This window comes from Rousettus aegyptiacus, unplaced genomic scaffold (assembly GCF_014176215.1).
Source record: "Rousettus aegyptiacus isolate mRouAeg1 unplaced genomic scaffold, mRouAeg1.p scaffold_m13_p_3, whole genome shotgun sequence".
In the NCBI taxonomy this organism is placed as follows: Eukaryota; Metazoa; Chordata; class Mammalia; order Chiroptera; family Pteropodidae; genus Rousettus; species Rousettus aegyptiacus.
Window position 1 is genome coordinate 110,296,093 of NW_023416306.1, and position 26,726 is coordinate 110,322,818.

Below are 26,726 nucleotides of genomic sequence, written 5' to 3' on the forward strand. Positions count from 1 at the left end.
GACTCTTTTCCTTTGTCTCGCAGCAAATCACAATTTGTAATTCTACCTGTTTATTTCCGTGTTTGATACCTGTATCATGCCGTGATCCCAGTTTCCAGTAATGTTAGGTACTGCATATTTGTAAAATAATAAAAAAAATCAAGTCTTTCTCCAACCGAAGACAATTTCACTCTTTCTTTGATGATTTCCTTTATCTGCCCACCTCTCTTTTAGATCTATTCTCAACATGGTTCATCTTTTCCCTCTACTTCTAAATTCTGATTGCTACTTAGTATATCTTATTCCTTGTTTTATTGGTAAGATACTTTCTTTGAGAATCTCATTAAGTATATATTAGAATTCTTTTGTTTTCTGTTTTTAAGGTTTGCTCCTCTTATTTTGTTTTCTAGAGAAGAGGGAGAATATTTACTCCTAATGTTTAATTAACTCCCCTCTTTTAAACTAATTGTTTATATGTCTTATAATCTGTGCTACTCATTTTTATCAAAATATGCTTGTATCTGTATTTGTCTAACATTGGTAGCTGAACTGGATTTCCACTGGACATGATGAAAATTAAAGTTCAATTCTACACTGTTTCTAATTGAAAAAGGTTTAGACATGTGGCTGGATGTCTTCTCTAGTAGCTCTATCTGATGCTGAATTTCCCTATAACAATGATTCATTAGGGCATCCTGGTAGGAGATTAGAAGGAATAGTTCAAAAAGTCACGTTTTCAAAGAAGTTCCTTCATGGACTCTTAGGATAATAGACCCGATATGTAAAACAGTACAGGAGAAGCTCAAAGAAGACAGCTTAAAAAGCTTGCTTTCTGAAAAACTCTGAAAATCTAATGCAATTTAACATAAAAAAATATAACTTTTTTTTTTTTTTTTTAAGATGAGCTTTTAATCACAAAGCAAAATTTTGACATAAATATATTGGGAGTATTACGAAGGAGAAAGTCCATGAATACGCATGCATGTCTCCTTGGAGACAGCACAGAGTCAAAAGACAATACTTAAAATGGAAAAGTAACATTCTTTATTGGTACAGATTAAAAGAACAAAGGAAAAACTAAAAGAGTTGAAAGACTGGATAATTGAGGAGAATCCGGGAGTTAGGGACTGCCTTTTTAAAATGTTAAGTAATATATAAGATTTTAAACTCTTAAACCAGATACATGTAAAGGTTGATTTAAAAAAACCTTAAAATTAAAAATATAAAAAATCTGACAGATACTATCAGCACACAAGTGAACTATCTTGTGTAGTAAAATGTAAGTAAAGAAGATGACTAATGAAAATATAAGCTAAAAGTAATGTTTTTTAGAATATGCCTATGAAAAGCTGCATGAAAGCATGATAAGCTAATTATGGTTGTATCGTTTCCCTTTGTAATTAAACTGATATGATTAAATATCAAATTCAAAGTACACATGTCTGCCACAGAATAAAATACTTAGGTGAAAAATTCTCACTAATAATCTGCAAAAGGGTAAGTTCACACCGTTAGGGTAAGTTCACACTACCTTTTAATGTATCACCATATTTGTCCTGCCTTACAGCTGAGGAATCTTTCAACCAAGATAACAACAATTTTGTCACCTTGAATTTATTTAGCACCTATCTTCCCCTGAGCAGGTAACATTTAAAAATTGTCAGGTTACTTTCATTAACAACAAATGCTTTGCTAACTTTGAATTCAAACCAGTACACAAACTCTATTTTAAACAACAAGATAAACCAGTTGCTGGGAAGTTAAATGATTTACATTAAAATCAGAATTTGGGTCAGTATTACTAGCAAAGTCACGAAGAGTCAGTGAATTTAAATTTACTGCTTAATTATTAGATTTCACGTCATGAGCTAACAGGCTATCATTCCATTTAGCTCTCTGGTCTTTATGATCTGATAAAGTCATTTTAGTATCTCATTTTACAGTCTAAGAGTATTCCAAGTCGTCTCATGGCAGGCTTTTCATTTACTGAACGAACAAATAACTAGGAATGGATGTGTGCTTAAAACATGAATACGAGCGTACAGATGTTTAATAGAATGTTATTTTTAAACATTCTATTAGATTTTTAGTTCTGTTAGATTTTTTCACATAGTGAAAATAAATTCATCTACCTTAACAAGTATTAGAATTTGGTTAGATAATCACATGATTATAATGTTACTTAATGGACATATTAATGATAACTAGATTTAGAAAAATTATACTTAGAGTTCACTAATATAAACATAAGAGGTTGTTGTCATTTAAAGACATTTTTAGGTAATTATAAATGTGAACCTCAATAAGAGGTGAGTCAATTTCCAAGGGAAATGGCATAGGTTAAAAAAAAAAAAAGGACAAAAAACTAATAGCTGAACAAATGGAACATTAAGGAACTACAATCTAAGACTTTACCTTGAAACCTAACTTGACTAAATCATGTCGTTTTAAGGCAGCATGAGTGCAGGTCATGGCAATGATTTTGGCTTCTTTCACCAAAAGGTATTTAGATCGGTCCAGTCCACTTCGAAGCAGTTCAGAGGCCCTGAATTCCTATGAGGGGAGGGGGACAGTGAAAAACAATTTTAGGAAAATAAACATAGTTTATACATACAGCCACATAATCCAGTTAATCAGACTTAATTCCTGAGAACTTAAATATCACATAAACTAAGCCTAAAAGAATCATAATTCTTTCATTATTAATTAGGTACTAATTTAATTAAAATAATAGCTGATATTCAAGCTATAATTTGGACTGTTTTTGGTATAAGGCAAAACATACACAATGTTAGCAAGAATACTGAAAAAAATATCAATCACTAAAGTGCCTGTATTAATCAAGGTCCCTCCAGGAAAACTGATACTATTTCAAGTATTTATAACAAAAGAATTTAATGCAGGGGACTTGCTATGAAGGTGAGAGAGGAGCAAAAAAGCCAACGAAGGGCTGGTAAGTAACCCAGAGATTAGCAACAGCAGGAAGCTGCGACCATTCCTAGGCTAAGAAGGATAAAGGGAGGAGGCAGTGCTGTCAGAGCCCAGGGAGTAAGGTACCAGAATAAACTGGAACCATAGTGGCCTAGGCCAGCAGAAACTAGAGCCATAGAAAAAGAGATGAAACCAAAAGCAAAGAGAGCTGGTGGAAAAATATCTTAGTTTCTTATCTTCTGCCACATTTCTCATTGGCTAAACTCAGCCAGAGGTCGGCTGACATGGGAAGATAGGAAATTAAACCTCCGAGGATCAGCCCCACCCCTGACCATGAGAAAAGATTTCCTCATAGAACAGAATAAGGAGATGGGCGATAGATGAATGTGAGGAACAAACAAGCCCAAACAGACAAGTTTTATCTGAACACTATATCATACTTACTTCGGTCTTTTTTAAAACATTTTTTTTGTTTTTTTTTTTTTACATAATTAAAACATTATAAGTACAGGTGAAGTAACAGCATATCCTTCTTCCCTCCTCCTCCCTAGAGAGCTACTACCATATGTTTTTATTCTTTTACTTTGTTTATGTAATTATAAGCATACTATAATATTGTTTTGCAGGTCTTAAATTTTCATTATCATCATATTATGTATTGATTATTTTGTGTCTACCATGCATTCATCCACCCACCTATCTATACCATGTATCAATACTTACTAAACATCTACTAGGTGACAGATACTGTTCTAGGAAGTAGGGATATAATCACATCTAAAAGATACAAAGACAAAAGAGACAAAGTCTCCACTCGTTTTATCTAAAGTAATACTAAACTTTTTTACTGAGAAATTTGAGCTTGAATATGATCCCTTTACCAGATAGCTATCATCTTCCAATGTTTTCCACAAGGAATGAGAGAAAGAGGAAGCATCCAGGTGATCCTTGGTTCCAGACATATTTCTGTCCCTTTTGTGTAGTGGCGATTCTTACTTCACCTTACCAAGCAGGATCAATCATCCTGGCTAACCAGTAACCTCGCTTTTTGTCTACTAGTCAAGAGGCATAAAAAACTTAGAATGGCCATATGGCAGTCTCAAATTCCAGTTCAAAGACCAATGGTGGAATGTCCTAATAGAAGTGTTCCTTTCTTAAATATTCTGACTTTTACACCAGAAAAGCCAGGATAATGGGTATTCAATTCATATCTTAATTTTTACTTGTTTCTCGAACTAGAACTATAAATATTTCCAGTAAGTTGACTTAAAAGCAACAATCTGGTTTGTTAAGATTTGAATATTTCACTTACTTCACTTAAAATAAAAAACCAATTAAATTTAAAACCTTTAAAGTTAAAGGAAATGAAAATCTTTACCTCTAGCTGAGTAAAGATTTTCTTAATATGCCTGAAACATCCTTCAGCAATTTCCATGTCTTCTTCATAAGATCGGCCTTTAAAAATGGGTTGAGGGGCATTTGCAAAGTATTCATGAAAAGGGAAGAAAGTGGAGACTTCCATAACATCTGGCAATGTATTAGCTTTATTTTTCACTTTGCTGATATATTCTTCCCAACGAGACATCACCTGTAAGAAAAAGGCACTTGAGGTTAAATTTGCTAGCTAATTACTATGTTTTAAATGAAAAACTAAAAAGAAATGTAGCAAAAATAAGATCTGCTAGGTAAAGAAAAAGGAAAAGAAAAGCACCAACGGAACTATTTCTTATCGAAGTCACCAATGGGATTCCCCTTCTATTTTAAAAGTAACCTTTAAGATTGTAGAAAAAAAGGCTTTTGAATAAAAAAAGTAGAAATGGGAAAGAACCACAAGGTGATCTCATGGGGCTTTATTGCAGATTTTTCAGATTCTCCATGTATACGCAAGACAGTTTATTATTATGCTTAAAACAAAGAAATTCCTTATTTTTTCATAATCTTAGTTTTTCCCCATATATGGTAAGTCCAGCTTTAGGAGTTTTTTAATCAATTTGGCATTTGTCAATCCTTCCCCCAGACCTTTCTCCAATTCTCTTAAGTAAATTTATAAAGAACTTATGGTTAAGCTGAGTATACATACTAAAATTATTTTAAGACTTTTGTGATACAATTCAGTTATATTCTGGTATAATGTTAACTATGTTTCTACCATAAAGTCCTTTAATTAATTTCAATTTCTGTAATTCTCTCAGGTCTTTTCTGTTTCAACTTCAGTGTTTCTCAAAGTGTGGTCCTCAGGCAGAATATCTGAGAAGCTAAATAAAAATGTCGATTCCTGGAGGCCATCCCTTATTGAAAGAGAATCTCTGAGGATAGAGCTTGAGAATTTCCTTTTAAACAACTTCCCCAATGTGATTCTTACATGCTGAAAATTATTGATTTATATTGTGAAGCCTCAAGTTCATATTTCCCATAATTAAGTCTCCATAATTTATAGATTCTTTCTCCTACTTTTAAATGTAGTTTTCATTTAAACCCTAGTGATTTTTATTTTGTGACAAATATGCATTTAGAATGATATTTGCTCCATTATTCAAAGTTCTAAATAGAGTCTGATGCAGACTACTTTGCCAGAGGATGCATATCTTCTGTTTCATAAGAAACAAGAATATCTGCTCATTTTAAATCGAATCAACTGGTTTGTGTATCCAGTTATAATCAGCATAAACTCATTCTTATACATACATTTTAAAACTTCAAAGTTATGATTTCTATCTAAAATATACACGTAACATTAGTATGAAGAGAACAAGTTGTACAAAAATGTTCATTATTTGATTATGACTTGGTCCATTTAAAATTATTAGTAAACCAATTGACTATTAAAGTTAAAGTTTATTTTTATTCATTTTATTTGGCTTTCTCATTGGTTTCATACCCAAAAAAACTAATCCTAATGAAAACAAAAGCATACCTCTATACTGAAGTCACAAGAATTGTTAACTTAAACACCTACTTTAAAATTAATTCTAAATGGCTATCATCAATAAATCAAAGAACAACAGTGTTGAAGAGGATGCAGAGAAAAGGGGACCCTCATACATTGTTGGTGGGATTGCAAATTGGTACAGACGCTATGGAAAACAGGCTGGAGGTTTCTCAAAAAATTAAAAATGGATATACCTTTTGGCTCAGCAATTGCACTTCTGGGGATTTATCCAAAGAAAACCAAAACGTTAATTCGTAAAGATCTATGCACTCCAATATTCGTGGCAGCACAATTTACAATACCCAAGATATGGAAGCAACCTAAGTGCCCATCAACAGACGATTGGATAAAGAAGTTATGATTCATATATACTGGAATATTACTCAGCCATTAAAAAAAAATGGAATCCTACCATTTGTAATGACATGGATGGACCCAGAGATTATTATGCTAGTGAAATAAGTCTGATAGAGAAAGATAAATATCATATGATTTCACTTATATGCGGAATCTAAGGAACAAAAAGAACAAATTAATCAAAAACTGACACAAATATAGAGGATAATTTGGTGATGGAGAGAAGGGACGGGGAGTTGGGAGGCTGGAAGAATGGGGTCAAGGGTTAAAGAAATACAAATTAGTAGTTGATAGATGGTCACGGGGATGCAGAGCACAGCATAGGGAATGCAATTAGCATTAATATACTTGCTAGGTGGAAAACCAGAAGAGAGAAGGAGCAATTAGGGGGATCATTTTATAGACTATTCAAATGTCTAACCAATGTACTGTATACCTGAAACCAATGAAAAATAATAATAATTCTAAAACGTAATTATTTTGGAAATCATATAATTTCATTATATGATTAATATGTGCAGTAAAAGTTACTAAACTGTACTTTGTTAACACTAGGTAGCTAAAATATTTAGTTATCCCTCTACAGTAATGGAAAAAAAGAAAAAGGCTAGAAACTTTTCAATAGCAAGAAGGAAAAAATAAAAAAAATTTAAATAGTATCAACATTGACCTTTCACTGAATGAGCCATCAAACAAGGCTAGCAAAGAAAACTGAAGATTATAGGAAACACAAACATTTAACATTCACAAATACTGCTTTGGTAATAGTATGTATTTTAGTCTACTCACCAAAAAAATAAGTTTTCGAGAAGGATATCAAGAACCCAACTCAGTTTCCAAATGAAGACCATATTACAATGAAGTATGACTTAAAACCTCTTAATCTCTTACCTGATATAAGAAGAAATAGCCAGCAGTTTCACAAGTATATGAAGCATCTCCTGGAACCCCTAGACTCTTTTGCAATCGCTTGACTTCTTCTAAAAGTTCTATTCTTCGTGCCAGAACATAATTAACCCTTCCATACCTAGAAATTTCAATTAAGCAAAAAAGGCAAAATTATGTAATGAAGAGACTTGCAAGGAAACTGTCAACAAAATATTCAGGAAAATCATAATAGAAACTATAAATGGCCAAATAGAAAAAAACATAGAAAACAAAGTTTATATTTAAGTATAAATACTAGTTCTTGGATTATTTTATACCATAGCTACTTAAAGTGTACCCTATGGATCAGTGCAAATCCGCAAATGTGTTAGTGTTCTGTGAGGAAGGAAAATCAACTAGAGCACTAAATACACCATTTAATTCAGCTATCGTTTTTTCCCCCTATAACGAGACCTTTACAAAGAAGGAAACAATACAGCGTATTCTGGTGCTAGTTCATCTCATCACAGACCAAAAAACATACAGTTTAGATCAGCTGTTTTGAGTATTACTGTCTTATACTATCATAAAAGTAAATTCATTTTAAATGCTTGAAATGTTAAAATGTATTTGACCATTCTTTGTCATCCTAGCATGTGGCTTGATATCCAAACCTAGTAGGTTCATAAATATTTGCTGAATGAGTAAAAAGAATTTGGAGAGTACCTGGCCCAGACATATAATTAGGAAAAAGAGGAGTGGAACCAGAATAAGATCTCAAAGTCTATACATACTCTTTCCACCATAACAAAGTGCCTACTACAACAACCCTTTAACACTTAAAAAAAAAAAAAAAGATTATAATAGTGTAAACACTGCACTGCTTTTCTCATGTTTAAAGATTTGGCAAAGGATGAAGTCATGTTCCTGGCTGCTCCAGAGTTCAGAGATTAACCTTTAAAGCAGCAAGCAATGTTCAAAAATAAAAAAGAGATGTTTTTATGTTTTGAAAAAGGTCAATGTTTTTAAAAATTTTCCAACTTTGAAGGATATAAACATTATACTAGGTAACTTTTTTGTTTGCTTATCAATAATTTAAAACTTTTCCTATAATAAACACTTTGGTAATGAGAAAAAAATTGGGAATGTTTATAAAGAGTTTATAATCAAATGCCAAAACTCTTGTGACGTAGGTTGAATTTAAAAAGCAACATACAATGGAATTTTCTATATAATATTTGCTCAATTATTCTGTGAACTAAAATTATACTTTAAAAACTCTACTAATTTAAAAAAAACTGCATATAATTATGAACAACAACATGATTACAGCTGATTATTTTTTAAAAAGACTAACAAACACTTGATTTTGAGCAGTAGAATAATGATCACTCCCTCTACTGTCTCACTAGATTTAAAAAATTTTCTTTAGGGAAAATTATATTACTTTTATTGTGAAACAATATTCACTATTTTTCTTTTAATTACGACAAAAGGAAAGAAATGAAAGAATATGCCCAATTGACCAAGCACATGATAATTCAACATTCTTTTAGGTCTTTTGATGTCTATGGTCAATAGTCATGTTCATAGCCAAAGGCAGTATTAAATATTAAATGTGTGCAGTTGTTAATTAGGCCTATTGTCTAAAACTATGTTTTAAAAATGGATTTAAATATAAATAAAATGAGCTACTATAAAGTAACTGCGAAGGAAAAAAACAAAATATTAATAGAAGAAATCTGAATGATAAAATGTTAGTCACTTTCACAATCTGTAATATTAAACATAAAATTTAGTGAATCTGGCAATAAGTACCTGAAACAATACTTACAACCCCAAAGATTATCCTATAATTAATCTTTAATTGTACTTCATTAAGTGAATCAACTTCCTAATTGGTGCCTAAAATACATGCAAATTAAATGATTGGATGAAATGTGAAAAGGAATCATGCAAACTTGTATGATTTGAATTTGGCAACATTAAACATTACCTTAAGAAACAGAAAGCAAATTGCAATCTGCAATTTTAAAATGAATAAGGTAAATCTGTTCATTGAAATAATTGCATGCTTGAGGAAAAATGGCATAAACTCACAAAACGACCTGAGGAAGATCAGACTAGACTTTTAGGTCAATCTATCGTCTAAGTAGGTTATCCTAGAACCTTTCAGAATTAAACTGAATTAATCATTTAGTCAAGAAAAAAAAGGTTAAACATTCTTTTATACACTGTTTCAAAACTCATCCCCATTTCTTCACCTGCTGAAATCTTTCTCTGTCTCCAGCTCTTCTTCTCCATGACCAAGACGCAGGAGGTGGCGCTCATCAATGTCTAAAGCCATGATTTTTTCAAACAACTGGTTCAGGGCCTGAAGCATAAAACAAAAAGGATGGTGGTGAGTTTTAAAGATTAGATACTTCTTTAAAAGTAACAAAATCACTCAGAAGTATAGAAAGAATTAGCAATGCTCAGTCAGAGAGGAATCAAACATTCTTTTATTGAAACACAAAAGGAAACACATTAAGGCAATTTACAATTTAAATAAAACATTGTTATTGAATTCTGATATTTCTGCCTGTGAATATTTAGCCAAATCAGTAATTAGAAATCATAAAAATTACCTAACCATTAAATCTCTGCTTCTAATTTATGAAAAGAGAGGTTCTGGCCCAGTTTCAACTTTCCCCAAGTAGTAACAATTACTAAAAGAACTAATAACCACATCAAGTTTCATTTCACTCAAAAGAGTTTCCATGAATTATAAAGAACTGAAAAGTTTTTGTGGTGGAGAAGGACTCGCAGGTGGTGAGTGTGGAAGTAAAATATATCAAGAGAACCACAGACTGAAAGGTAGAGTGCATCATTCAAACTTTTGGCTAAAAGTCGAAAGATCTCTATTCAATGATGGGCAGAGCACTCATCATAAATTCTTCTGATGAAAGCCATTCAGAAGTCACTTGTGAAATACTCAGGGTTTCCTTAAATCTTAGTATTCTTTATCTGAATATCTGCAGTTACAAGCTTTTGAAGAGAGGCAAGTTTCATAGCATGAGAAGATACACTAATAAAGACATTTAAAAATTAGCTCCCATTCAGATATCTCTCCTAATTTACCATCAGTCTAACCCTACCCATAAGTCAACGTCCAGTCTCGTAAACATCCAGGTTATATATAAGGTGAGTATAAGTATTTTTTTGTTATCAAAATTCAAGCAATTAGAGCTTAGAAACTGAAGAGATAAACATAAATTACAACAACAAAAAAATTGCCTGCTGTCCAAACTCTTAATACTTTCCATTCAAAACATGAGACCCAACAGTTCAGACCACATCACATTACTCACTATCTAAACTTTTGCTATCCAAACTCAGGAACCATACAGATTTAGAGGGCAAAAAATATGCACACACTGCAATCTCAGAAAAAAAACTGCATGATTTCATTGTAAATTAGAGTGATGTTGGAGAACTGCTTGAATTATATAAGCAAATCAAGGTCAGGCAAATGACACAGTTGTGAAAAATCAATGATTTGATAGACATCAAAGAGGACGATTTTATTTTCAAAGGATCAAAAAAGGCCTTAGCAAACAATGAAGTCCTTGGCTATTTTTGCAAAATAATCTTCTCTAAAATTGTGCTATACCAGTCTATTAGTAGAGGATACTATAGAAAGTCATTATCAAGTTATGACAAAACTTACTAAAAAATACTGTGTTAAAACAGTAACACATGAAATAGTGATTATTCACTCTAATAAGAATTTGCAAATAGAAAAAATTATTACAGACTAAGTTACATTAAATAGACAAAAAATATACACAATTTGTTTCTTTTATCAAGATAGTCTCAATCGATCCTCCCCCAACACAATTTTAATACATGCCACTATGACTTATAAACTTCAAAGACATAAAAACATGGTAAGTGAATAAACAGGATAGTATTCATTTTAAAACCTACAGATTAAAAGTTGATGATAACTGGAATTTAGTATTCTAAAAACCCAGTGCTTCTTTGTAGACTAAATCTTTTATAGAACTAGTCAAACTGAAATCACCGTCATTAATATGTGTTCAGAGAAAATAAATACCTTCAGAGGTTTAGACTACCATGCAAGTTTCATACGATGTTTCAGCATGTTCTGAGAGTTGCCTATCACGTTTCATGTGAGAGCTAATGTTACTTGTTCTTCATTTCTATGATAGTGACAGCTTCAGAACTACCATAGATATAGAGGTAACACACAGATAGAGGTAAAGATAATTTTTTAGCCATTACTGACAAGAAAGGAGTTTCTTTTTACTATTTTAACTGTTTATAAAGCCTTATATATTGAACCTAAAAATAGCCCTTCCAAGTAATATATTCATATGTATATTTCATAAAGATTTAAAATACAATACAGTATTAATATAGTTTAGACCCAGTCTTTTAGGAATATTCATTCTAGTAGCAGAACAATGTTACTACTCAGGGTTAATATTTTGATATCAAAGTAAAAGCTCTAGCTTAGCACAGAAGATGGGAGGAGGCAATTTAATTTAATCTAAATATTTGACTACATATCCAAATATTCTTCTTAGTTTTTCAACAATATGACCCCCTCAATTAGAAATATAAGATTGTTTTTATATTTTCCTCAATATAGTCTGGTCATAATCCAAGAATAACTCAATAACTCATCAGCTTTGTCTTGTATTGTATAACTACAATCAGGTTACCATACAAGCAGAAATCTCCATTGTCCTTTCATGCAGTCTCTGCTCTTTTTTTACCGTCCCCTCAGGTCCATTCTATACATGGGTGCATGCGTTCATTCTCTCTCTCCCTCTCTCTCTTTCAGTCACTCACTCACTCACTCACTCACTCTTCTCACCTGATTGGAATGAGTAACAATCAGAGTCCTCTGCTCTGGAAAATTGTGGTAGATATTGGATATGATCTGAACCGCCACATCTGTTTTTCCTGTACCTGGTGGGCCCACAACCTGAAAAGGAGATGAGCACATAGGAAACTACTAAGCACATTGTTAGAAAATGGAAATTATAAAACTGAAAGATGAAACAAATTTAAAAATCTGCTGGATGAGTTCAACAGCATAATGAACAGGACGGTGTCAACGAACTTTAAGACACATCAATAGAAATCGCCCAAACTAAACAACAAGCAGGAAAAAGCAGATTAAAACAAGTAAGAAACAGAGCCTCATGAATCTATGGGCAATACTAAAAGGTCTAACATTCATATCACTAAAGTCCTAGAAAGAGAGTAAAAATGTACAATATAGAAAAAGTCTTTGAAAAAATAATGGATGAAAACTTTCCCCATCTGGCACATTATAAATCAACAGATTCAAGCTCAGCGAACTTTGAACAGAATCCGAAAGAAATCTAAGCCTAGATACATCATAATTAAGTTGTTGAAAATTAAAGACAAAGAAAAAATATTAATAGCAACCAGAGAAAAATGATACATTACATAGCAAAAGGATGTTTCAAATGATTGTGGATTTCTCATCAGAAACCATGAAAGTCAGAAGTAAGGGGAATAACATTTTTAAAGTGTTGAAAGAAGGTCAATGGAGAAGTATATGTCCAGTGAAAATATCTTTGAAGAATTAAGGTGAATTAGAGATATATTACATAACGATAAAAGCATCAATTCACCGAGAAGACATTAATAACTCTGAGTATGTATGTACACATCCACGAAGCTTTAAAATATGTAAAGCAAAAATTGACAGAACTGAAAGGAGAAAAAGACAAATAATTATAGTTGGAGACTTCAATACTCTTCTCTCAGTAATCAACGAAATACTAGGTGGAATATCAGCAAGGACAGAAAAGCATAGAACAATACCATCGACCAAATAAATCTAACGGACTCAACAGGACACTCCTCTATCACAAAAACAACAGAATACACATTCTTTTCAAGTGCAAATGGAATATTCACCAAGAGAAATCATATCCTGGGCCATAAAACAAATCTCAACTCATTTTTTAAAAAGTTGAAATCATATAAAGTATGTTCTCTGACCATAATGAACTTACACCAGAAATCAGTAACTGGAAGATGACAGAAAAATCTCCAAAAACCTGAATATTAAACACACTTCTAAATCAGTTGTCAGCACTTTCTGTAAAGGGCTAGCAAGTCAGCATTTGAGGCTTTGTGGCCCATACAATGTCTGCTGCGAATATTTAAATTCTGCTGATGTAGCACAAAAGCAGCCATAAGCAATACATTAACAAATGGCCATAGCTATGGTCTAATAAAACTTTATTTATGAACACTGAAATGAGTATCAAGATCTCCATATCCATACAAAAATCTGATGCTTATTTATAGTCTAAATCCACATGACAACATGTAGAACAATAATTCTCTTACCATAGTCAGCCCAGGCTGCATTCCAGCTCGGATGGCCTCTATCTGTGTATGAGTGAACTGGATTGTATTACTGCAAATAAGAATAAATGAAAAGTTGGTTCGTAATACAGATGAATGACATTTAGTAAAAATTTAGACCAATAAACATCTGTTCTGCATTTGTCCCTATTCTCCCAATTTCTTCTCTATTCCATCACCGTGTGTGTGTGGGGGGGGGGGGGTAAAAAACACACATGAAATATGCTCTCTTAACAAAATTTAAATGTACAGTGCAGTTTTGTTGTATTGTTAACTATAAGTACAACGCTGTACAGCAGCTCTGTAGAACTTTTATATTTTATATGACTGAACCAATCTCTTCTGAATGACTCTTTACCCGTACACTTCCATAGACCAATAAAAACTGAATCTTGTGAAAAAACTACAGTTATTTTTTTTAACACACTGAGCCCATCCCAGACCTCATTTTGGAGTGTCAAAGTTCTAGTTCCAAATCTAATACCAGACATAATACAACTTTATTAGTTACGGCACATATGCATAAGGGTAGCTGCTGTATGTGACATATGGCCATGAAGTAAGAATGCTGTGTTCAAATTAAGGTAGCCCTCTAATATTTCTTATAGTACCTGAAAATGTTTCTTTTTGAAATATGACTATGGAATGTCCAAAAAAGTCTGAGCTATTCAGCCAGCTGACAGACGTATGTATAGTGACAGAAGTTTCCTGGTTTTTTAAAAGAATCAAAAAATTACTATTCATCATTACAATTAGCACAGACAGTAAAATTACCGTTTGGGTTGGTTGTAAGGATAAGGACCCCTATTAGGAATAACATGAGGTTCAACAATTAAGGTCTTTGCCTCTTCAGTGTCTTCATCTTCACCATCTGCATCTTTCCTTTTCTTCCCTTTTCCACTTCTTACTGGAAAAGTTATCCTACAAAACCAAAACCTTTGTTAATTTTTACAAAGTACCCATCTTGTGCATGACATTGTATAGAAGATAATCAGATCAGTAAAAAACATTTATGGCCTAAAGGAACTCACTATTTGTACATAAATTTTGAAAAAAGATTTAAAAGCTGTAAGACGTGTATAAAGGTCATTCATATTATAAAGTCATTTGATTACGTGAGCATGAAAGAAAAAACATTTTATCTTATGTCACAGGTACCATAAAGTATTCTACACATTGTCCTTCATTTAATGAGAAAAGTGTCATGGGAAAGGTGGCATCTAAGATGTGTTTCTAAGAATTTAGACAGACAAACATAGGATGGAAGATATTCCAAGAAGAAAGAAGTAATGGCAGAGGTTCAAGTACAAGTAGCTGGTTTTGTTGGAGAGTAAGATACAATAAGAAAAAATAGGCTGGAGAAAAAAGCTGGCTCCTTGTTATGACACCTTTGGAATATCAAGCCTTTAAAGCAGAAGTTCTCAGCCTGCGGTCAGGGATTCCTCAAGAGACACCTCCCCATAGGTACCTGGGGAAATCAATGACTACTCTAAAATTAAACTAAACAAGTTAATTCTGTGTGTGCACTTTTTCCAGTCTTTCTTCCCATTCTGAAAGGACAGATAATATATTCCCCATCCCCACACACCACAAAGGCTAAGAACCAAAAAGGCTAAGAGGTCATTATTTTGATAAGCAACGGAAAAATCAGCTTTTTAGTTAGGGATTTGAATGGACTCTACCAGTAAATCACAAAATGGGTTGAAGGGAGGAAACAGGCAGGGAAGACACTGCCAACATACAGACTGAAGGTGTTGAGGGTCTAGAGAGGTAGCAGTCAGGAATGACATAAAAAAAAAAAGCACACTTAAGACAGAATCTATAAGACACAGCAAGAGTTATGGTAGTAAAACGCTGAGATTTTAAGACGGGGTGACTAGAAGAATGATTTTGCTATTAACAGGAGGAAGACAAGGTATGGATGTTAAAAGGATACATGTTTTTAATATGTTAAATTATTATATTTATATTCGATAGTCAATTAAAAGCTGTATGTTCTAATTTCCAAACAAGAAAGTAAACACTTTGCTACCAGCCATAGGGGTATTGAGTGTATTACCACTAATCTTTATATGGAAATCAGGAAACAACAATCAGTGCTTCGGCTACTTTGTTCTACTTCTACTCAAATTTAAAATTAAAGCTCCTTTAACGTCAAATACAATTATTGTAAGTATTTCAAATTTGTGAAAGCAAGCAAAGTTAAAAGTATTTTCCTGAAAACATGTTCAAAATTACATGGCTAGGTATACTAATTAGGAAATATAGCATATTACTATTTCTTTAGTAAATGCTGTAAATATATTTATATAGTACTTTTCAGACAACAAGCATTTACTGATGACACTATTTTTATTGTAGTCTTAAAATAGCTATTATACAAAGAAGGAAAAATAGAGTCAAATAAAATAATTTTACCCCAGTGATTATATGGTGAAAATAAAGACGGCCCAAACAAAATCCAGATATGCTACTCAAAGCTTTCTGTAGGCCTCAGACTGCCTACAGAAAGCCTGACTTTACCTGAAAGGGGGTATCTGTAGAGCTGGGTCATCCACAGTTACTTTAACATTATGACCAGGAAAGCTGGTTTTCAAATGCTCAATGGAGAGAAATGTATCATTGAAATCAAGAGTGGCAATCTGATTGGGCATTTTTGAATAATGTGCACTACTTGGATCCCCATAACCTAAAATGATATCGTGCAGCCAGTCAGGTACCACACAGTCAGTATTCATCAGGTTCCGAATAGTCTCCAGCACAGCCTGTCAGTAAAAGGACAGAAAAAGATTGTGTCAAGACATCTCAAACATTTGCACTTCAATGGAATGCAGAGCTGGCCACACTAATCCAGAATTCCCATGTGTTTCAGGGTAAGAAGCTATTTTCTGCTGACAGGTGTTTGGCCAGACTGAATCAACAGCTATATTTTCAGCTGATACCATACACTGAGTTAAACAAAAGACCAAACTTAGCAAGAACAGTTTATCCGTTAGGAGTTCATTTACACAGAATGTCATAAATGAGTTTGCCACTTGACTTCTGTTGGGTAGGATGAAAATCCAATCAGGTCCACACAATAGCAAGAAGCATAGAAAAAACCCTTAAAGAAAATGCTTTCTTAGGAACGACCAGAGTTTTTCCCCTCTTATTCCACTGTTCCTCTATGCTAAGAACACACACAACCAGAAGCACATTCATGTGTGCCTTGACTGTGAAACACATCACAATTTAGAAATATTAAAATTGGCATTGTTAGAAATAAAAAATTTTAAAAATGTGAAAATGATATAAATGAAATGTCAAATAAAATTGCAGGATGAAAGAATCAGGATTACAATAAAAGGTCATTACAGTAGTTAATATCTACACAGTCAAAAGTAATTATTAAAAGCCAAGGCCAATTCTTATACTTTCCAATAATTCTTTCAACAAAATGATCTATTCCACAAACGGAATCAGAAGGCTAGGCTATTAAAAGGATAAAATAACCAAACTAGCCATTTTTATTTCACAAATGCTAAACAATCCAATAGGATAACAAAAATAACAGGATAATTTTGTTAACCACACTCTTATCACATTGCCTTGTTTTATTTTTTTGCACTTATCACTACTTGCAATTCTTATTCATATACTGGGTTACTTGTTTATCACCTATCTAATCCCCACTAGAATATAATTTCCATGAGCAGGGATCTAGGACAGTTTAAGGGTGAGATGAGTAAACTGATAAATAATTATGATTCTAGTAGAGAGATAACAATGATACAAAGGAGCAAAATGTGGCAAATAGAAAAGAATATTATAAAATACAATAGGAACACAGTTCGAGGTAGGTGAGAAATGGATGTAGGAAACACTTGATACTAGGAAAGGTTTCATGAAGGAAAGCGGCATAACAGTTTAACTCAAGTAAAGAATTTGTGAAAAAGCTTTGATTTATATCATCATTAATGTAACATTGCAGAAATGTTTTGAGAAGCAGAGTGAAATATCAGTGGAAGAAATGAAAAACAGGTGAACGGTGACTATGAGGAGAAAAGGAGTAGAGACAGAGGAGGCTATTGGGGGCAACTATTCAGGCAAGAAGTAAAGATCAGGACGGGCTTCACAAACAGAAAGAGAGAGGGGAGATAAATGAGGGCTGCTGCCCAGGTATATAATGAAATACCAAATTTATCAAAAGAGCATTCTTCCTTTCCCAAACACAGCCAAGTTAATCATTCCTCCTTTTCCTTGGATCAGAACCTGAATGTTTCTTTTGAATGTCCATGACACTTTTATCTCCATCTTTCTTATGGCTTTTGGCACCTTCTGAGCTTTCATGGTAGTTATTTGTCTATATTTCTAACTTCCCTTATTAGTGGTCTATGGACCCTAAAGGTATAAGCGTCTCTTACTCATCTTTATTAGCTCCATATAACAGTACAATTCCAGACACACAATAGGCATTAAATATAATAGTCAAAGGAATAAATATAAGAAACATTTCATTTTTGTAAACTGACTCATTCTGAGAAACAAAACAAAGAGTGTAATCATAAGTTTATTTTTACATTGCATTCTAATGTCAGAGAAATAATGAATATATAATCATTAGGTATCATAAAGGGAAAATAAAATGGATAAAGAATGGTGAGAATGAAAGCTGTTACTTTAGACAAGGTTGCCAGAGAACTTCTCTTAGGAGGTAACATATTTTCTTTAATTAATTATTTTTTTTTAATGGTGACATTGGTTAATGAAATCCAGTAAGTTTCAGTTGTACATTTTACCAGTAACACGTATATATATTTACACTGTGAGGAGGTAACATTTAAACAGAGTTGCCCATGTAAAGTGAAGGAACAAACCAAGTTAACACCTGGGAGAAAACTGCCTAGGTAGATGCAACCATATGTGTAAAGGCTTAGATTATTAAAGAACAACAAAAAGGTCAGTGTGATCAGTATGGTGTGAATGAGGGAAAAGTATTAGAAAATGATGTTGGAGAGGTAGCCAGAAGATAGATGATGAAAGGGCCACCTGGATTAATTACGGTAACGACTTTCTACTGTGATGGGAAACCATTATGGTGATGAACAGGGGTACCAAGGTATAACTGACATTCAGTTATACCTTGGGGGAGGCAGTCAAAAATAGAAGCAGGGATGAAGGTGTATTGGACATGGCATCAGTGGAGGTGGTGAGCTAATCAGACTGACTGATGAATTAGATGTGGAGCATGAGACAAAAGAAATTGAGAACACTTCCACTGTTTTGTCTTCAACAGGCTGAGATGTGGAAATTCTTTGCATATGAAGTTTTCTTTTTTTAATCACAATAACGGGTAAAAAAGGTATTAAAATCATGTTTAAGAAGCACTCTGTTTGGGAGAGAAAGGCACTTGTGCAAAAGCTACTGTTATTAAATACAAGAATTGCTCAATGTTTAACTTTGATAATATAGTTTCAAATAATAATTTAAAGAGTAAAACCTTTTACTAAAACTACTTCCACAAAGTTATAAAAGTAAAACTCTCTAGCCCCCAAACCTCCATTTTCTCACCAATGAGTAACGTATAAATACATTATATGATAGAGTAGTCCAGAGCTCCAAGTGTCCACAGCAGTATTCTTAAAGTGATATGGAAGTACACCTACTTTTGATTTTAAAAAGAATTCCCAGTAAACAAATAAACAAAATGTTTTCTTTACCTCGTACAGGGGCATAAACTGAGTATCTAATATACAAAAAGCAAGGAAGGACGCTAAGTTTCTAAATTCAACAAAAAACAAAATATATGTAGTAAATAAATTTCCTTAAGTTTTTATATTTAATCTATATGTTAAGAATTTCAGAGAAAAGTTTAGAATCAGAAGCAGTAATCATTATTTTCTTAACAAATCATTTTTAAACCTAGTATTTAAGTGTTTATATCTTAACAGTTATTCAAATTATGACATAGTACTTTTAGTTATATAGCCCCCAAATTACCTTAAAGTTATTTTCTTTTGGTTTTCTCCTCATTATTATATTGAAGGTTTCATATACATCTTCTGCTCCATTTTGTATAGTATTGGTCATATCCTGTTGATACTGGTTTGGATCCAAAAATACTCTAAATGTTCTTGACTCTCCTCTAAGATTGGGTCTGGGTTCAGGTCCTAAACATTTTTTAAAAGTTTGTTAAATGAAATGTATACTTTTCAAATATCAATGTCAGTTAGCACTATTCCTTTTCTAGAAATGATGAGTAAACTGTCCAGACTTGACTCCAACCATTCCTTTGACTAAAATGCTTTCCACTTACCAATTTCAAATTCCAAGAAGCCAAAAATATTTTCTCCTTTCTCTCATTCTTATTATTTCTTCCAAGAACAGTTACAGAATGTTTATGATGCAATGCCATGAACTGCAATTACTTGTGTATGTTCTCAAATAAAATATAAGCCATAGAAGTCAAAAAACTTTACTTCTGTGAGTCACTCGTAGCTCATATTACTTATTGCCTTACATATAGTTATTACTCGGCTCATCACTCTTTTTGTCCTTCCATATAAAAGGAAATTTTATATACTAATGGCTGAAAACTCAGAGGCTTTGCCCCCTCTTTTTGTCTTACACCTCCAACTCTGGTCACATTATGTGGTCTTATGTTTATTCCAACAATTTTCATTCCCTCTTCTTATTTTTCATTTTTTTAGTGATAAGACTGGCCTAATTATCAGCACTTTAGTAATGGTATGATCTTGAAATCACGGATGATAGAAGCTAACTTAAGTTCTGAGAGAAGTTTAATAAACGGATTGTAAAATAAGCACTGGACATGGATGAAGTTATGACTTAATAGGAAATATTACCAAAAAGTCAGGATAACATAAGAATTTCATAGAGCAATTAGTGATAAGCCTAAGAACTTAAAGCGCTGATGAACCCTATAAGGAAATGTTTCTAAAGGGGGTAATTCTGACATCCCATGCAGAATACTCCCTTCTACAAGACAGTTGTTTACATGCTTGGCATCTCTGGTCCCCGCCCATCAAATTGCAATAGCTCATCATCCCCGACCCCTGCCCCACCCCAGGCATCTGGCAATGTAAATACCACTATACACTTCAAAGCGCAGGGTAGTGCTGTTCCCAATTGAGAACCACTGTTACAATGAATCAAATCCAGTAAAACTTAAGACGGAAAATTTAGGCAAATATATCACTGACCTATAAAAGGTGTTCTCAGGTTTTTCAAAAGCAATATTATAAAGTATTAAAAAAGGAAAAGTTTTAAACACGGTGATTTCAAAATATCTTGTCCTTTCCACTTCTAAGATAGAAGTTTAGAGATCATATTATTTATTTCTAAAACTGGGTGATCAGTACTCTACATATTTTATATAATATCCTTTGTGTTGATTTAGTATATAAAACAACTAAAAATATTACCTAAGGTGCAAAAAGGATAAAGGAAAAGGAATTTATCATGTATATATACTCTTTCAAAAATATAGATCATCATACCATCTTCAATGACACGTCCTTTATCATCCAGCATGCCCTGGATTTCACAGCCTCTGACATAAACCAGTCCAACCTGCTCAATAAAAGGTCTCCTACGGTCAAACTTGGTACCATAAGGTTTTGTGGGACGCACGGTAACTAAAAAGCACACATCATGCTTACGAAGGCCTGGTAAAACATAAAGACATTTTCACTTATTAGAAAATCATTATTTTTAGTCTTTTGCAAATTCTGTTCCTTTTATCTTCAGAATAGAGATATAAACATTTAAAATATCAAAGGTGATCAATGATTATATTTGCATTGTAATACAATTATGGGTTTTTTTTAAATAATCTCTAATACTCACTGTTTGATAGCAACAATTAAAATGAAAGTTTCTTTTTATATTTTAAAATTGGAAACTTCTATGCCATGAATACATTACTGAATAAGTCCTCCAAGTCAGGCTACAGCTCCAAAATTGGATGCTCGTCATCATTCTTATTTTTAACATTCCTAATAAGTAACCAAAAATATAGTTGGCATATAATCCATCTACATCATATTTAGCAGGTTTCTAACATCAGTTTAAACTATCCATCAGTCACTGCAACAACAGTCTAACAGTATTTTACCAAAAAAAGGTCAACTCAAGAAAAATTCATCAAGGCACAAAAGCATTGTTTACAGATATCTTTTTGAGAAGAATGATAATATGTAGTTTCAGTTGGCAAATACTGAAAATTTTTATAAGTGACTGTCAAGCAAAAGACTTCTCTGCCAAAGTCCATGGCTTCTCAGTTATTTGACTAAAAATTGGATTCAACTTCATTCCTCAGCTATATTAAAAGTAGACAGTGGAAGATAAGGGACATAAAATTACAGCATATAATGTTATATTACTTTTCTTCTTTTTTTTCTGATTCGATTTTGTTAGTGTATGACATAAATGCAAATTTAAATAGTCTGCTTGCTAATAACCTTGTAGCAAGATATATAACTAAATCAAATGTGAGTGTGTAGCTAATAGTATTGAGATCATTCTGATTTGTTTCAATGTGGAGTGGGTTTTGAGTGTGGCTAGAAATAATAACTGATTCATAATAATAATAATGTTTAATTCTCAAATTCTATGCAAAGAGGCAAGAGAAGCAATGAGAACCAAGGGGAACTGTTCACTATGCGAGTTGTACTGCCTGTATGACTTCTGATCTCCACAACTCATTAAAACTTCTAAGTGTTAGAGCCAAAAAAGTGGGTCTGAGAAGTAATTTAGTTCCTACCAATGTCACTTTTTGGCATCACTGAGGGATGATTGCCTGTTCCCTCCTAAAGCAGATCATTTTACTGTGGACATCTTAGATTCAAATTAAAAATACCTATATGACAGTGAGCTTAACTACCTCTTTCCTTTCAACCATTTGCATTTACTCCATCTGTCAATGTGCCTTCTGGAGCAGAAACCAGCATTTCAATTGCCTTAACCCATTTCTCGTTTAGAAAAAAAAAAGTGAAGCTCATTGCCAATGTTAATTTAATTTTACATAAACATGCTCTTTGATACTGAAGCAAATCTGACTGGTTTTCAATGTGAAAATAAAATATAAAAACTGTTCTTGAAGTTATTTCTAAACAGAACTTGTCTCTAATCCTAATGTAACAGAAATGTATAAATTGGATTCGTCAAATGAATCTTCAGCTAACAACTGTTCAAGAACATTAACATCACGTGTAGGAATGCTATGTTTTCTAGGATTTGACATTTTCAGTGATTGAGAATTACTATATTTTGTAAATGGAAATACCACCACTAAAAACAGAATGCTTTAAATAGAATGATGTCATTTGTTTCCAAAGACTATCGATATGCCAGAGCGATGAGAAAATAATAAAAAAGCAAAATATTTCACGGCAAACTTTGGGGGTAAGGTTAGGACTATAATCGTTGAGTTATCTTGAGGTAAACGGTGCAGCCGCAAGAGCTGCTGGCAAGTATTCCCAGGACAAACAGAAAAAGGGTTATTTCTTTTTTTAGAGAAGATGAGGGCTTGAGCTTCATACCTTCTTGAAAGGACAAGAAGAATGTTTTATAGTATTTAGCTTAAACTCTTCAAAGCTATTCTGTTTTTACAGGCCAGTCAGTATTCACTTCTGTTTATAGAGCCTCCCTCTCAATTTTTGCCTCCATTTTCTATTTGGATACTCTGTTTGTGATCAATACTAGCCCTGAAGTTTGGCTCTGACCTCCCCGAAAACACTTTTCTCCTCATCATGCCCCCAAACAGAAATCACTTGTTCCACAATATCCTAATTTCCCCTATCTTGCCCACCAAAATTCACTCATTCTATTTCTCATTCTACCAGAAGCTTATGTTAAAAAAAGAAAGAAAGAAAGAAAAGAAAAAGGAAAAAGAAAAAGACTGATATCCTTCTTATAAAGCAATCTCCAAAGTAATGGAAGAACGGGTTCGGGTAAAACATCCTTTTTTTCCTTAACACCATAACACAGACTTGTCAAGTGTCATCTATAAATTTCAGTAAGGGGCCATTTTTTGTTGCTAAGTTTTTTTTTCAATACTACTTTTAGGGGTAGCCAATAAGTTATTTCAGCTTATTACCACCATGTAAAAGAGTTTAAGACCTCCTTAAGCTCCAAGGAGTAATAAATATAAGACCTTCTCCAGAAACTTAACACCTTTCTCAAGATTCAGCAATAATAAAGATATACATTAATCTAGATTTGTAATGTGACCGACTGGAACCCTTCTGAAGGATAGAAGAGTCACAGAAACAATCTTGTCACAAACTATACCCACTATAGTGAACATCTGTTAAAACGTTTCGCCAGCTTCACTGCTGGATTTCTTTAGATTTATGTGATAAATATATCATATAGTCCCTCTGGTTTTAAACAGCTATTATCGGGAGCAGTAATTTCTGAAAACTGAACCATTAAGGGACTATCCCATTCTTTCTGGCATGCCAAGAAGGTGGAAGGAGATAAAACCCACCAGCTACCATTTCTCATAACAAGGCAACAAGAGCTCTCACAGACAGCTGGGAGAAAAATATACAAGTGCTAATTAAAAATCGGTTCATGTGCCATTTCTGACATAGGTGTTACTGATGTTTTAACTCTATTTGACTTAGTACTTTTGAACATATCTGCCCCTAAATAAAATTAATTGTGGAACTCTTACCCCTAAAATCTTGCCTAGCAAAAAAAATAGAAAAAATAACTCAATTTCTTCGCAATTATTACTTATCTTTGAGTACATCTGATTTTACTGAGTCTTTATCTGACTTCCTCCCTTTGGTGTAAGTAAACTATTGTTATTTATTTCTGAGTTTTTTTGCTAGATCCCCCTAAAACTCCTTCAGAGTTTGCCCCATTTAGATTTTGTATCTTTATTTTCCATAAATTATATTCATCCCTATTCTCTTCGCTTTGGCTGCTTTTATCTTTTAAAAATATCAATTTTCCTTACTTGCGCTACATGAGTGTCCCCTCTTCAGTCAACAGCAATAGTTTTACTCCTTTTATATTAATCCTACAAATTCATAAACATTGGCTTGCTAAATTTAAAATACTTTCCACTCAGCTCTGCAAACTGCAATTTTCAAAACACTTTTATGCTTTTTACTCAAGTATTAAGGCATTTAATTATTTTTATATGATTTTTGGTATTTTTACTAATAACAATTACAAAGACAACTGTCGTTCTTAAAATCAAACTTTAAGGATAAAATTTTAAGAAAGTTTAAAAAGGTAATACTTAAGTAAAAGTGCTCTGCTAATTCTCTAAGTGAAAGTCTATATATAAACTGAGAAAGCAAAAGGTAACCACTTTTTGAAATACAAAATTACCTTCCCATTCGTCTTTGATGTGGTCTCTGACATTCAGATTGATGGTAACGTCAGCACGAACTCGGGTTGGCCAGTTTTCACCTATGTTGGGTTTCGCAACCTCAACCACAGTGAAAGCCACGATAGGCTGAGCCATGCGTGCCCAGCCACCAAATACTACACCACCATACTCAGACTGCCTGAAAACCAAAGAAGTAGACGATTACTCAAATAATATATAACTTTCCTCCAACTTTTAGACAAGTAAAACCAGTCAGTAAGAATATATATTTAGCTAGTATTTAAGCCCTAATATTAGAGACTCCTATTTCTAAACTTGAAACAAAAATTTAAGTCTCAACATACAGGGAGTATATATGCTGGGATGAAACAGGTAAACATGGTCTAGAAGAGAAAAGGAAGTAGAGGAATATCTACTGATATTCCTCACATCCCTGGGGAAAAAAGATAACTCTATACACACAAGAGCTAAGCCATTTTGTCAAAGAATGAAATAATCCTTCACGTTTAGTTTTATTTTATTTTCTTATCCTTTCCCCGCCTCATCAAGATAGTGTGAACGGTTTATATTTTATCTTACATTCTATATTTCTATAAGCTGTTTCAAAAAACATTTGTAACAAGCTAGAATCTGAAAAATTAAAAACAAGCAAATGATAATATCTACATGCAAATGTCTCCTTTAGAGTGTAATACCGAAACCATTTAAAAGATGCTGCCAGGGACTGGGGGGAAGAATAATCAAGCTAGTTGCAATAACTAGAACCACTACTATCCAAACATTCATTTTTTCTTCTTATATTAGTCTAACTAGTGCTTTATTTTTTACATTAAATAGTGTATTTGGGAAATCTGTAGTATAAAAACTGCAGCAATACTCTAAAACTGGAAAGTACTGCCAAAAACGACATGCTTGCCAAATAAGCTACATCGTAAGTAAAGGTTTCATGTCAAACAAAAAATTGTAGAACTTCTTAATATCGAAGAGTGAAACCAATTAAAAAGAAAAGCTTTGCAATCTATGACTTGGTTCATACTAGGACAATTTCTAAAATGCATTACCTTCTGTCTAAACCCATTGTAATAACTTTCTATCGGGCTCCTATTTTTTACAAGTTTACTACAGCATAGTTTATATATCATAAAACTCATTCATTATAAATGTAAAATTCAGTGAATTTTATTAAATATATAGTTGTGCATCCATTACCATAATCCAGTTTTAGAATACTTCCATTAGACTTAAAAAAGATCCCTTTTGTCCAACTGCAGTCAATCCCTGCTCCTACACCCAGGCAAGTACTAATCTAGTCTTTCTGATTCTTTTTCCCCCTTATAAAATCTACCTCCATCACAAAACATTAAAAAAATACAGACTTTTGACCCTTATCAACACTTCTCTTTTAACTTGCTCAGTCATTTCGGCGGCCTGAACACATGATCATTAGAACTATGCGGTGGGTAAAAATGCCTCTGCTACTTTTCTATTGTCAAAATACATGGAGCAAAAAGACCTGTCCCACTGCAGAAATCATCATTTTTAAGTTTTCGATTATGAACAATTAGAAATGAAAATTTAGAAAAATTCAGTATCACAAGTTAACTCCGAAAAGTGAATTATCTTCCCCCAGCAGAAAATAAAGTAAAAAAGTTTTTTAAAAAATTAATAGAGCATAAGTATTGCTGCTTAGTTAAGTAAAATATAAGTGAATTCTATTTGATGAGCTGCTAGTTAATAAATCCTTACTCTGCAAAATGGCCAACATCAGGTCCAGAATCTGAGCATGACACAAGGTAACCATAAATTCTAAGGAAGCTTTCTGATCAAGCACTCCCCCGGCATCCAAACAACGGGCAATACATCAGCAAAGCTGTGGGCAGGGATGATCATCCA

At 33.1% G+C, this 26,726-nt stretch overlaps 1 protein-coding gene across 1 annotated transcript in view; it reads right to left on the reverse strand.

Annotated features, from left to right (window-relative positions):
- The window catches only part of AQR (aquarius intron-binding spliceosomal factor), an 85,915-nt gene that overhangs the window by 16,246 nt on the left and 42,943 nt on the right, over nucleotides 1–26,726 (reverse strand). The window contains exons 17-27 of the mRNA XM_016139606.2: nucleotides 24,833–25,011; nucleotides 20,983–21,150; nucleotides 19,463–19,632; nucleotides 16,007–16,248; nucleotides 14,258–14,404; nucleotides 13,466–13,535; nucleotides 11,949–12,059; nucleotides 9,328–9,437; nucleotides 7,088–7,223; nucleotides 4,289–4,498; nucleotides 2,395–2,532 (exon numbers count right to left, since the gene is read on the reverse strand). Of these exons, the coding sequence (XP_015995092.2) occupies nucleotides 2,395–2,532; nucleotides 4,289–4,498; nucleotides 7,088–7,223; nucleotides 9,328–9,437; nucleotides 11,949–12,059; nucleotides 13,466–13,535; nucleotides 14,258–14,404; nucleotides 16,007–16,248; nucleotides 19,463–19,632; nucleotides 20,983–21,150; nucleotides 24,833–25,011 (1,681 nt within the window). The remainder of the gene's footprint in view (nucleotides 1–2,394; nucleotides 2,533–4,288; nucleotides 4,499–7,087; nucleotides 7,224–9,327; nucleotides 9,438–11,948; nucleotides 12,060–13,465; nucleotides 13,536–14,257; nucleotides 14,405–16,006; nucleotides 16,249–19,462; nucleotides 19,633–20,982; nucleotides 21,151–24,832; nucleotides 25,012–26,726) is intronic.